The sequence below is a fragment of the Mastigoproctus giganteus genome, chromosome 8 (genome assembly GCF_048544385.1).
Source record: "Mastigoproctus giganteus isolate SK-2022 chromosome 8, ASM4854438v1, whole genome shotgun sequence".
NCBI classification, from domain to species: Eukaryota; Metazoa; Arthropoda; class Arachnida; order Uropygi; family Thelyphonidae; genus Mastigoproctus; species Mastigoproctus giganteus.
In genome coordinates this window covers 48,774,166-48,787,202 of record NC_143582.1, presented here as the reverse complement: position 1 = coordinate 48,787,202, position 13,037 = coordinate 48,774,166, and the positions used below count along the sequence as shown (strand labels likewise).

General features: G+C 36.0%; 1 protein-coding gene across 2 annotated transcripts in view; it reads left to right on the top strand.

Moving 5' to 3' along the window:
• The first annotated feature begins 364 nt into the window (after positions 1 to 364).
• The window catches only part of LOC150081521 (beta-taxilin-like), a 172,401-nt gene continuing 159,728 nt past the window's right edge, over positions 365 to 13,037 (top strand). For both annotated transcript variants that reach the window (XR_016547307.1, XM_090380003.1), the window contains exon 1: positions 365 to 443. Coding sequence is in view for 1 of the 2 variants with exons in the window: in XM_090380003.1 (XP_090236129.1) it covers positions 381 to 443 (63 nt within the window). In the remaining variant the exon portion in view is untranslated. The remainder of the gene's footprint in view (positions 444 to 13,037) is intronic.

Here is a 13,037-nt window from a genome sequence, read left to right as displayed (position 1 = left end):
ATCGCTGCAGGCTGTTTCGTTTGATTTTGTGGTTGTAAACTTTAGAAATAGTGTTGGTCCTTAAGTTTTGCATTACTGTATTAGGCTATCTAATAGCCTAGATTATTAGATAGCCCATTATTAGATAGCCTAATAATGCAATGCTATACTTTTCTTCATTTATTTTAAAAGAACACAGTTGATCCTAAAACTGATTTTTCGTTTTGAAAAGAAGTACGACGAGAAAACTGCACACACACAAAAATATTCAACGCGAATAACAAAAATATAAGTGTTATAGCGAAAGGAAATCCATCTCACTATGTGTTCATCCATTCGATTGAATATCCTTTATTTATTTATTTTAAGCTTTCAGTTTTGCATCACTAGAGGTACTATTTATGTGCACTATTGCGAATATTTCAGAAATGGCGACTTCAGATATTGGAGTGGTTGAGAATGAGGTAAAGTGAAAGAGTAATCTGCAATTTTTTCTTCTTTTCTGTATTCAGTATTTTCTTCCGTTTTGCTTTCTTTTTATTGTAAATATATTAATAGTAGCTAACATACTAATTTTAGATGCTAAGGTGATTTGTTGCGAAAGATGCTAAAAGCCATTTTAAAAACGTGGGGCTTAATTGATTTAAGTGCAGTTTTGATTTATGACAAGTGCTGGGCGAATTGCTTCGAACAAGCTTCCTGCGCTCGATAACTGAAGGATATTTTATATTTTCTTTCGTTGGCTGTATCAATTCGGTATTTTTGAATGCTCTTGCTTTGCAGGGCCGGACTATGGTAATCGTACACCCCGAGCAGAAAGATTATTTTGGCTCCCCTTTGCATATCCTTCCCTTGCTCTTGATCTTCTGGCGCACTTGATAGAATGGTGCCTCGAGCAGCTGCCCAGTTAGCCTGTGCCTTAATCCGGCACTGTTGCTTTGCAAAAATTGTAGGTTGTGTCGGTTTTTAGTGTCGTGAATTATTCATCAATTTACACAGAACAGAACACATTTATGTATAAAAAAAAAAAAAAAAAACCTGAGTTTTGAGGGCAACTAAGCGAGGCCTAGAGTTCTGGCACCAGGGTGTAAGAATTAGTGTCGGAAAAGGGTTTATATTTGTTACACCTGTTTAACTCTTCAAAGCCCAGAATGAAGCCTGAAACATAATCATGTATTATTGTAAAGTTCCATATGCTCAAATTAGGTAATGTCGAGTTTCCTATTTTCTTAAGGTGACAAATTTCACGGTTACCAGAAGCAAGACCGGATTAAGGAATAGATGTTTTTATTCTCTTTCAATAATCTTTAGACCAAGACTCGTAGACTCGTACCTTACCCATGGATCTTACCTTTAGAACAAGGCTCTTACTTTACCTATGGAGAAACACGATGAGAAAACTCTGCAAACACACATAAATATTCAACACAAATAACAAAAATATGATGTTATAGCAAACGGAAATCCATCTCACTATCTGTTCATCCATATGATTGAATCTTTTATTTATTTTAAGCTTTCGCTTTTGTATGACTAAATTTTCATTCTTACATTTATGTGTAAAATAAATATTTTTGATAATTTTATGTGGCAATATAACTCTCACGCCCAAGCAAAGTTACTTGAAATTGCATAGCTGGTAAAGATTCCATTTTCACCAGCTATGCAATTTCATGTATATATGAACACCAGACAAAAATTAGTCACTTGTGGTATTTGGGGCATATAACAGATTGAACACACATATCTTCAGTTCTTGTGCATTTGCAGCACTGAAATTAGACTATAAGGTTAACCCATTTTCCCTCTTTACAGGTATACTCGATGACTGAAGAAGCAAAGGTTTCAATCATCAGAAATGAGGTGCAGAAAAGATGTGGCAGAAAGGAGTAATAGTATTTGGCAGGTCTAAAGATCCTGTTAAAGATGTAGCTGAATTTGTTGGCATTCCAGAAAGAACAGTTAAGTTTTTAAGGAGTGCTACGAATTCAAAATCAACCAGAAACTGCCGGCAGAATTGTTTGAAAATCTGTACCAAATGATCGCGTTTGGTGATGAATATTGCATCTAGTAAATAAAAAATAATTTCAAAGATTGCTGCAGACAATTAACTAAGGATCTCAGCTGATTTTTGATCACTAAAGAATTTCATAACATGGATTTCTGCAGTGGGACCCCATCCCCCAAGTTTAATAGCTGTGAATAATAAAAGCTTGGATAATGTGGGGGCTAAAAGGCCTAAAAACTGTTTATGATCAGGTCTGGCAAATCCAAATTTTGCCTATATGCTAATGATGTGTACACCCAGTTCACAGGAGAAGCGATGAGGCAGTTTCATCCAGACTGTGTGCAAGGTGTCATTCAAGCTGGTAGTGTATACTGGGGATGTTTTAATTATTATGGTATATCCCCTACTTGAAATAGACAAAACAGGATGAATCCAGTTAGCTAGGCAAATATTATGGATGGTTAGATTGTACCTTTTGCTGAATGTTTGAGGGACACACATGATTTCGATACTCCTTATTTCATGGTGAAAACTGTCTGGTTTCAAACTTTTAAATGGTAGGACATTTAAGTTGGCTACCAAATAACCAGATTTAAATACTATAGAGAATATGTGGGATTACCTTTAAGGGAAAGTTGGAACACAACAGCATCCATGAAACATGAATAAATCTCGGGCTCAATTGTTTTCAGAATGGCCTAAGGGCCTAATATTGATATAAACTATTTAAGGGGTCTTGTCGAATCCTTACCAGTGAGACTTCAATTGATTAATAGTAAAGGAGGATCACACATTAAGAATGGAAAAATTACACAGATGACTAATTTTTTGTCTGGAGTGCTTTTATACATACATATGTATGTATACACATATGTGCATGTGTATTTAAGCTGGAAGTCAGGAATAGACGTCAGCTGAAATACTGAGAGGCTTGATACTTGTATGTATTGAGATCAAGTGCAACTACCCAATGGAGAAAATTATTAAAGATTTTATATATAGATATAAAGAAAAATATTACCTATTTATAAATAGAATACATTGAATGGCATATCAGTGGCAAGCACCATTCAGTACACAGCAGAATCTTCATTTACCAGGATCGGATTAACCGGGACACTTCAAGACTCTAAATTTGAAAAAAAAAAAAAAAAAAAAAAAAAAAAAAAAAATTGACCAGAAATCATAAAATTCAAGTAATAACTAGAATAGGTATAAACAGGTATTTTGCAAGTTGTAAATAAGGGACAAGAAGTGGTGTTATAAGTCGTCATTGGGAGATTAATGTGCCTATTATCTTACAACCCCCCTGCTGTCTTCACACTCATCGCTCCAAAAAAAAAAAATAAATAAATATAAAGACCAAATGTTTAGTTTGTTTTAGTGCATTGCGTATATTTTATTGTTTTGTCGCACTGCAAAAGGACAAATTTTGTTTCGTTATTTATGTCAGGAATGCCGAATGTTGGAATTTTTTTTTATAGTAACTTTTTTTTTTTTTTTTTTTTAGAAATCGCAAAAATGGTGGGCAAATGCAAGAGTTGTGAAACTTGAAATTATTCAAAAGTTTGAAAATGGTGCATCTGTTAAATCTCTAATGAACCATTATAATTTTGGTGACCAAAATACATATGCGACACTGTAAAATATAAAGGGTAACTATTAGATTTAAAATCGACATCGTAAAAAATAAAGGATAGCATTGTATTGCACATGCGAGTAGTACGTGCTAAGTTTTTTTATCTATCGCCATACTTTTTACGTAGGTTGCTGAACATTTTTCGATACAGTCCCCAACTTATGTAGCTTTGGACTTACTTTCCATTATTTATATGACTAAAGATTTCAGTGAAGGGGACACACATTTCACCATAATAACGTAAAACCCAGAATTCCAGCTCTCGGTATTATTGCAAATGCAAATAAGATCGAGTTTACTACCCGTTTATAATAGATTGCTTTAACAGAAAAGCCCAAGAAACCGGAAATTGCAAATTGTTTTTTTATTATTTTATGGTAGTGACCTCCAGAAATGTGCTTTAGTAAAGTGCGAACTCGCGTGGGGTTATAAGTGAGTTTTCGCCCTGTGAAGTTCTTTTCAGAAAATTTAATTTTGACTGTTATGGTGCCGACTAAGAGAATAAGTGACAGTGGTACTAGTAAATCTACCAAGAAAAGGAAAGCGATCGAGTTGGATCAGAAAATTAAAATAATAAGGATGTATGAAAATGGCCAAACATCAACAAATATGCGGAACTCAGATTTGTCAGTGGCAATGGTGAACACAATAAAGGAGGAGGATAGAATACGAGAAGCGGTGAAGGGATCGGCACCATTGAAGTCAACTATAATAACCAGGGCTACGAAGTACATATCAGTGTTTACAGTACAATCACATGCATGTTTTCTTCCTTTTATGTTTTCTTTTCTTATGTGCCACTCTGGCCACTTTACCTCTGTCCACAGATAAATTTTTTAATTGAACTAATTAAAAATATATTACTCTTTTTCTTCATTCTTCTGAGGATATTATGTGATTTTTGTAATTTTGCCATATCAGGGATATAGTAGCAATATTTTGTTAGTCATTCCCGAGTTACGTAAAACTAGATTTACATAAGAAGACCTGGAATGTATCTTACGTACGTCGGGGCTTACTGTATTTTTGGCTGACCGGGCCAGCCGGGTGGGTAAAGTGCCTGCCTGGCAACCCAAAGGTCGCGGGTTCGAATCCCGCCTCGGGCTTGGATCAAAGTACTGCAAAAAAACCTTGGGAGGTGCACAATGGCCACAGAAGCCGATGTGTCAACAACTACAAAAAAACCTGTATTTTTGGATTAACCGGGAAAGCGATTATCCAGGAATTCTTTTTTACCATCTATCCCAGAAAATCGGGAGTCTACTGTATCTAAACCATAATAGGCAAAAACTATCTGTTGCTGATTGTCTCACGAGTTCAAACTAGGATACTAGTTGGCTATAATATTATCTGTGGCTAATTAGTTGCTCATCCCCCTAGTGTAAAACAATCAGAAATGGCTAACTTTGCAAATGATGGTGCCAGCCTGTGAAAATATGCCATTATGTTTTCTGTTTATATTTGTACATAAAATTTTTATAACTTTTTTAATAATTGCACTTGATTTTGATTCATTTTACATATTCTACCCAGCCCTATATTTCTATTAAACAGCCAGGCCCAATGCACTGAGTTTCTTCTTGAAATTTTTTTGAAGTTTTGTAAAAATTAAAACTTTGTTTTAATTTTTACAAAAAATATCACATTGTTTTGGCTTGATTGTCTGTATTAGAGTAAAATTATTGCCAAAAATCAAATCAGAATTTTTAAAAAAATCATTAAATTTTTTTTTTTTTTTTTTTGAAATAAAAATATATTGTACATTTACACTGCCCTGTTATTAATATCTGGACACCCCTCCATTGATAGTTAGTCTCATCCTACCTAAGCACTATCGTGTCAGACAACTGTAAATATCCATAGGCCTTCGAGAAGACAGTAGTATGATTTTGAATGCAAGATTCTGTCCTGGAAATGTAGAGTTAACAGTGCAGAATGATAATGGGGGACCATGTAAGCAGTTAGCCTGTATGTGACATTTTAAATAAATAAAAATAAATTTTCTGTTTATACTCCGGGACGACCACACGGTCAGAGGAGTTCACAAGGCAGAGAGAATACAAGAAACAACAGTCACGGGCTTGAACTTTATTGGAACTGAAGATCCATAGTTGATGATCAGTGATAGCAGTGAAGTGAGGGGCTTAGAGGGGAACAGGTATCCTGTGTATTATCACTCACTCACCCTAAAACACTGATGGATCCAATATCTCTCTATTACAGAAGATTTAGGAGAAGTCCGGTTGGCCTGCCTCCCTAAAATCCACTCATGCACACCTTCTCGATGGTAAGCCCCGTTACGTCACTTAGGTGGCAACGAACGTGTAGAGTGGTTCTCTTCAAGACGCCTGGTCAGCGTGAAGAGGAAAAGACCAAACCCTCCAGCATATGACAGCACGACAAAACAAATTGCCCTCAGTCCCCAGCGGCTTTCACTCCCCATCTTACGGCAGCGAGAGGATCAGAGTGGAAGCAGAGGGTGCTAAGAATTTCTGGTTACGACCAGGCTGCCATGCACGGAAACTGAACTTGGCCTGTTACAACGTAAGATCACTAATCAGTGAAGACAGGATATTAGAGCTGGAAAAGGAATTAGAAAATGTGAATTGGAATATCATCGGTTTGGCTGAAACAAGAAGAAGAAATGAATCACTTATAAGTTTATCAAGTGGAAATCTGCTGTACACCAATGGAAACAGTGAAAGGAGTGAAGGTGGAGTTGGGTTTCTGGTCCATAAAGATTTAAAAAACAATATTTTGGAATTCAAAAGTACATCACCAAGGGTGTCAAGACTAATACTCAAGATTTCTAAGAGGTACAAGCTAAAGGTTATAATGATTTATGCACCAACATTGAGCCATGACGATGAAGAGGTTGAAGAAATGTACACCGAAATTGAAAGTCTTCTAGATGAGCAGAAAACCAGCTACACTTATTATGGAGGACTTCAATGCTAAGGTTGGAAAAAGAGAAAACAGCGCAGAAAGGAGAACTATAGGAAATTTTGGAATTGGTGAAAGAAATAAAAGAGGTGAAAGACTTGTGGAATTTGCAGAATCTCAAGGACTATCAGTAATGAACACTTTTTTCAAGAAAAGGGTGAAAGTGGATATGGAAGAGTCCAAATGGATTAACAACTAATGAAATAGACTTCATCCTCACTAAAAGAAGATATATTGTGAATGATGTTACCGCCCTGAATAAGGTAAATGTTGGAAGTGATCACAGAATGGTAAGATATACACTTGATATAGATGTAGGAAAGGAAAGGAAAAAACTGACTCGAGTAAATAATACAAAGGTCTTTGAGATAACAGAGGAGGAGAAAAAGCAGTATGTACTGGAACTTAAGAACAAGTTTGAGCTTCTGCAGACTGCTCAGGACCAAGATATCGACGAGGAATATTACAACTTTCTGAAAGTGATAAAGCCCAAGAAACCTATAGGGAAAAAGAAATCCAAAGAAGAAAAAATTAGTCAAGAAACACTTGTCATGATGAACTGAAGATGACAAATGAAGAGCAAGAAAAACACTGTCAGGGAGAAAATTGAGTATACTGAGTTATGCAAAGCCATTAGAAAGAGACTCAGAGAGGACATAGAAGATTTAACACAAGAAAAACAAGCATTAAGGGAAAACAAAGGATTTAAATCAGCAGCCATGAGCAGTAATACAGAAAGACAAATGATACTGAAACTGAAGAATAGCGATGGCGTACTTATAAACAGCAGATAAGGCATGATTCAAATAGCAGAAGACTACTATAGAGAATTATACAAGGGGCGAGGGAATGATGCCAGCAGTGGGGAAGATGGATGGCAAAGTAGCAACACATACGACATACCCGATATTCTTCCTGATGAGGTAGAACATGCATTGAAGAAAATGAAGAATCAGAAACCCCTGGGGAAGATGAAGTTACTGTACAGTTGTTAAAATTGGGAGGAAGAGACATAACACAAAAAGTGGCAAGGCTCTTCACAAAGTGCATTAGAAAAGGTGTGACACCTAAGCAGTGGAATAATGCAATCATAGTTTTGCTGCATAAGAAAGGAGATAAATCAGAAATTGGAAATTATAGACCAATTTGCTTGTTATCCCACATCTACAAGTTGTTCACAAGGGTCATTACTAACAGATTAGAAAGAATACTTGATGAGAATCAACCAAAAGAGCAAGCTGGCTTTAGGACAGTATTCTCAACTATGGATCACCTTCACATAATATCACAGCTAATGGAGAAAGCAAATGAATATAAAACACCATTATGCCTGGCATTTGTGGTTTATGAAAAGACATTTGACTCCATACAGAATAAGGCAATGTTTCGGGCACTGGAAAGACAAGGCGTAGATACCCCATATATTATGATTTTGAAGAAAATATATGAGAGTGCTACCTCCTTTATTAGACTAGACAAAGACAGTAGGAAATTTAAAATCGAGAAAGGAGTTCGACAAGGAGACACAATATCTCCGAAGCTGTTTACTGCTGCCCTTGGCTCCTCTGTAGCCAGGTGGGAAGGAGCAGCAGTGCATAGCACACACTTCTTGATTAGACCGGGGTTCGAGCCCGTCACCACCAAATACAGAGGATGCGGAAAGGTCAGGGAATGACCACCGCATATCCCAGAACAATATGGCCTTAGTTGCTAATCTCCAAATAACAAACAAACAAACAAACTGCTGCCGTTGAGAAAGCTTTCAGAAGATTAGACTGGGCGCAGAAAGAAGTCAATGTGAATGGAGAGTACCTAAACCATTTACAATTTGCAGATGACATTGTGGTCATAAGCCACGATCCCAAAGAATTAGAGGAAAATCTTAATCAGTTATGCACAGTTAGTAAGGATTTTGGACTAAAGATGAATATGGCTAAAACAAAAGTAATGATGAACAAGTATGCCACGGAAAGGGAAATAATGATTGAAGGAGCAGTAATTGAAAAGGTGGAGTCATATACTTATCTGGGACAAGTTATTAGCTGTAATAATGATAAATGGCTGGAAGTCAAGAGAAGAATAAATTTTGGATGGATAGCATTCAGGAAATATAGTCACATACTGAAGAGCAATATCCCAGTTTGTCTGAAACGTAAAATAATGAATCAATGTATACTCCCCACCATGACTTATGGAAGTGAAACTTGGGCACTCACCAAAAGAATGGAAGAGAAGCTAAGAACTACACAGCGAAGAATGGAACGAATTATATTGGGAATCAGACTGTTAGATAAGAAGAGAAACACATGGATTAGGCAGCAAACTCAAGTAAAGGACATTCTTATCAAAACTAAAGAACTAAAAATGGTCTTGGGCAGGACACATAGCTCGAAGACATGATGACAGATGGACTAAGAAAATAACAGAATGGTACCCAAGAGGAGCTAGAAGAAAACCTGGAAGACAAAGGCGGAGATGGATAGATGAAATTCATGAGTTTTTGGGTAGTAAATGGATGGCCAGTGCTCAAAACAGAAGGAACTGGAAAGTTGCTAGAGAGGCCTTCATCCTGCAGTGGATTGAAAATGGCTGATGATGATGATGATAGCAGTGAACTGGTGCTGCAACCGTCACAAAAATGACCCAGAAAATCTTTGAAGGTGATGAAATGTGACAAGAGAGCCCTGAAAATTGTCCATTTGGAATGCAGATCAGTGTTGCAATATACACAAACCCTTTGTGAGACTTGCATCAGTACAGTGTGCAGGATGCTGCATTATATGGTTTATCCTGGCCATCCACTAGTCACAGATCATTTCACCTAATGCCAGATATCATCTAGCTTCATGTAAGGCTCATCATTCTTGGACCTTAGACTAGTAAAGCTAGGCTTTGGAGTGACAAGTCTGTATATGATCTACCAGTCTGATGAGTTGTGTCTGGGTGTGGTGAATGCTCAGAGAAAGCTACCTATTTAATTATATTGTCCCATTTGGTGGAGGCACCATAGTTTAATGCATTACCTACTTTGTGGAAGCACGTCAGGATGGTTTATCCCTGTATCAGCAGGACAGTGCTCGTGTAATCAAAACAGTCCATCATGTTGTGATGGACTGGTTTGATGACCTGACCTTTGATAAGTTGGACTGGCCAGCCCAGAACTCTGAATTAAAATTTGTTACCAATTAAAATTAAGACAGCTAACCATTGTTTCATTGGCACAGTGTTGTTGCATTACTCACTGCTTGGCCATTAGGGTGAAACAAATTTGCCACTACTACTATTACTAGACAAGTGCTGATGCTGTGTTTAACATTTCAGGTTACTTTTTTTTCTTCTCCATTTAAATCTGTAAACATATGCAATCTTACCCTAGTTGTTTCTGAAAGATTTATTATTATTTTCACAGAGGAAAGACAACATGAAAGCCAATATTCTTTCCAGATGGCTGCCACTCTGCTGGAAGTGAGATACATAGTTTCAAATTTTGCACACTGTGAAGCATGACATAGTTGAAATAATATATTATCCTACCCTAGGGGCTCACATCTGGTGAGTATGGGCTTGGCACACCTAGGGTCCTGAGCTGGATATCATCATTCTTCTCTTTCTTGGTGATTCCTTTCTACTTCTCTCTCCCACTCTCAGGGTAATAGGGAAAATTTTTTTTTGGCTGGTGCACCATATGGCTAATAATAATATTATTATTATATTATTTTATATTATCATATTACAGTATTATATAGCATAATATCAAATATGAAACTAATAGTATCAGATATGCATGTATAATGTTTGTTTAAATGGTTTTAATATGTATAAACATAATTATGCAGAAATATATTAATAGTCTGTAACAATATGGAGGTCATAGTCTCCATGTATAAGATATTTGTAAGATCCATTTGGAATACTTTGGAGACGTCATCTCGAAAAAAACTGAGTTCTTGAAAGGGTCCAAAGATGGGCAACTCACATGGTGAGATCAGCAAAAGGCGACCATATGAGGAGACTTGGTATCTATGTGGGCTACAGAGATTTGCAACCAGGCACCTCAGAGGTGATCTCATTGAGGGTATAAGGCTCTAAGAGGGATTAGGAAAATGAACAAAGGCAGAATTTTCACTGTTATAGAGAATTCCAGAACTCATGGGCATAAATTCAGATTACAGGTAAAGAGGCTTAGACTAGATGAGGAAGTATTGTTTTAGTCAGCGAGTCACTGATTGCTGGAACAGGTTGCCTTCACAGGTAGTTGAGGCTGACAGAATAAATTCATAGATTGACTGGATAGCTACCTGTGTGAGGAGGGAAGCAAATAATTTGTGTTCTTATATACTCTTTCTCCCCCTCCCTCACTAGTCCAGCAAAAACCTGTGGATTCCCTGCATTGTATGGCGTATTACTATGATACATGAGTGATGCCTATTACATATTACTATGATGCATTAGTGATGCCTATTAATGCATATTACTATGCACATTTGAAATTTTATGCACTTTTTTTAGACCTGAGCTGGATTGAGAGGGTAATGGACCTCAATCACAATTTGTTTAGGGGTTCCTGCCCAAATTGTGAATATCAAAAGGAACTGTTAGGAAATTAAGAATTTCACTTATTGCATTTTAATTTTATCAAAAAATTGCAACTCGTAAAACAATATTTTAAAAAATTCAAAAAATAATGCTTTATATTTTAGTAAAAAAATCTTTTGTTTAGTTTACTCATGAGTTTGTGGGTTTGAAGACAGTCTAACTCTTGAACTAAATACCTGATCAAGATAATTAATGCACCATTTGAAATCTTGTCACCAGAAATGTAACTAGGAATTTTGACACCTGTGACCTTTGTCAAAGGTGTCTTTATCAGAAATGCACCTTTGTTTTTATAAAAATAATAAAAATTATAGTTATTATAACATTAATTAAATTGTATTTATATTATAGAAATGATTATTATCCACCAGGGAGGTGCTTCTATAAAAGGAAAAGAGGCTTTTATAATAATTGATTTATACAATAACAATTGCCATGTTTTTAATATAAATTCTAAATCTGGTCATTCAGCCATTTGATGCCTATGATGAATCAGTTTCTGGGCATATGTGGCCAGGAACTGATTCACAATATTGTAGTTATGCCTCTGCTTGTCACTACTGAAAGAAACATATTTGCAAAATTTGATAATCACAATTGTGAATATGATAATTTCTAAATCTTTTTCTTTATGATTGAAATTTTGTCTGCAAAACTGTATGGAAAGGTTCCACAAAAGTTATTTTTTTCTGGTATGGTAAGTAACTTTACATGATTGGCTGCTGCAAAATGATTGATTATTTCATTGAATCTAACTTTTCAAGTATGTTGCCAACATTAAACGTTTCAAGGTTTGAGAGCCTGTTTTCAGTAATAGCAGTTCTTAAATAATTCTTTATTAAGTAATTTCAGTTTTGAAAACAACTTCTCTCCATCATTAGAGAGGGGTAAACATAAATACAGTGGCAGCCAGATAAATTGCATCACCCTCTCAAGAATCCTAACCTGGGCCAACAACAACATGCCAATTAATATTTTCTTAATCCTTCTGTTTCCTTATCTTAACACTGTTACCTAATCTTAGTGTGATATTGCATCATTCTGTAATCCTTCTGTTACCTTATCTTAACACTGTTACCCGATCTTAGTGTGATATTGCATCATTCTGTAATAATACAGTTGTATTGTATCACCTTTTTATAAAGGCATCCACCTGCTGCTGCTGTCTGTCTTCACTCCCTGTTCAGTAGCAGTATGGCATACACAGTTAACTCCAAGGAAGAAAAGCATAATTATGGCTCTTGATAAGGAGGGCTTTTCTAGTTGGTAATATATCTGTTTAAGTTGGCTATAACCAGTGTACTGTATCAAGATTACTTAAAAAGAAATGCGAGAGCAGTTATAGTTTTGAAACTTTTATGCCTCTTTGATCATCACTCAATTTCCACATACTTAAAATCCATGTGGAAGAAATATACTGTGGTAAATGCAATTGGTGATAAAATTAACCAATGAAGACTTGGTTGAGATATGTGGTCCAGAAGCAAATTGTAAGAAGTCCTTATTGACAAAATCCATCAGGAAAAATGCTTAAACCGGGCCAAACAACTTGCTAATTAGGCAATTGAGTAATGAAAATCTCTGATATTCTCTGATGAATCTAAACTTAACCTTCAAGGAACAGAAAATTGTTTTCCAGCATGACTTGGTACCTTACCACACTGCATGTAAGGTTAGTACATTATATAATCATTTAATACAATGTGTAGTATGCTAATTTTAACTTATTTCAAATACTGACTGTTTTTTTTTTTTTTTAAATCTCTACAGTGTTCTCCCCAGGTAATTTTGCCAGCTGGGTGGCATTATGAAGTAGCTGGGTGGGGAAGTGTAATATTTTGCAATATTATAAAATTTTCTGTTGTTTATAAA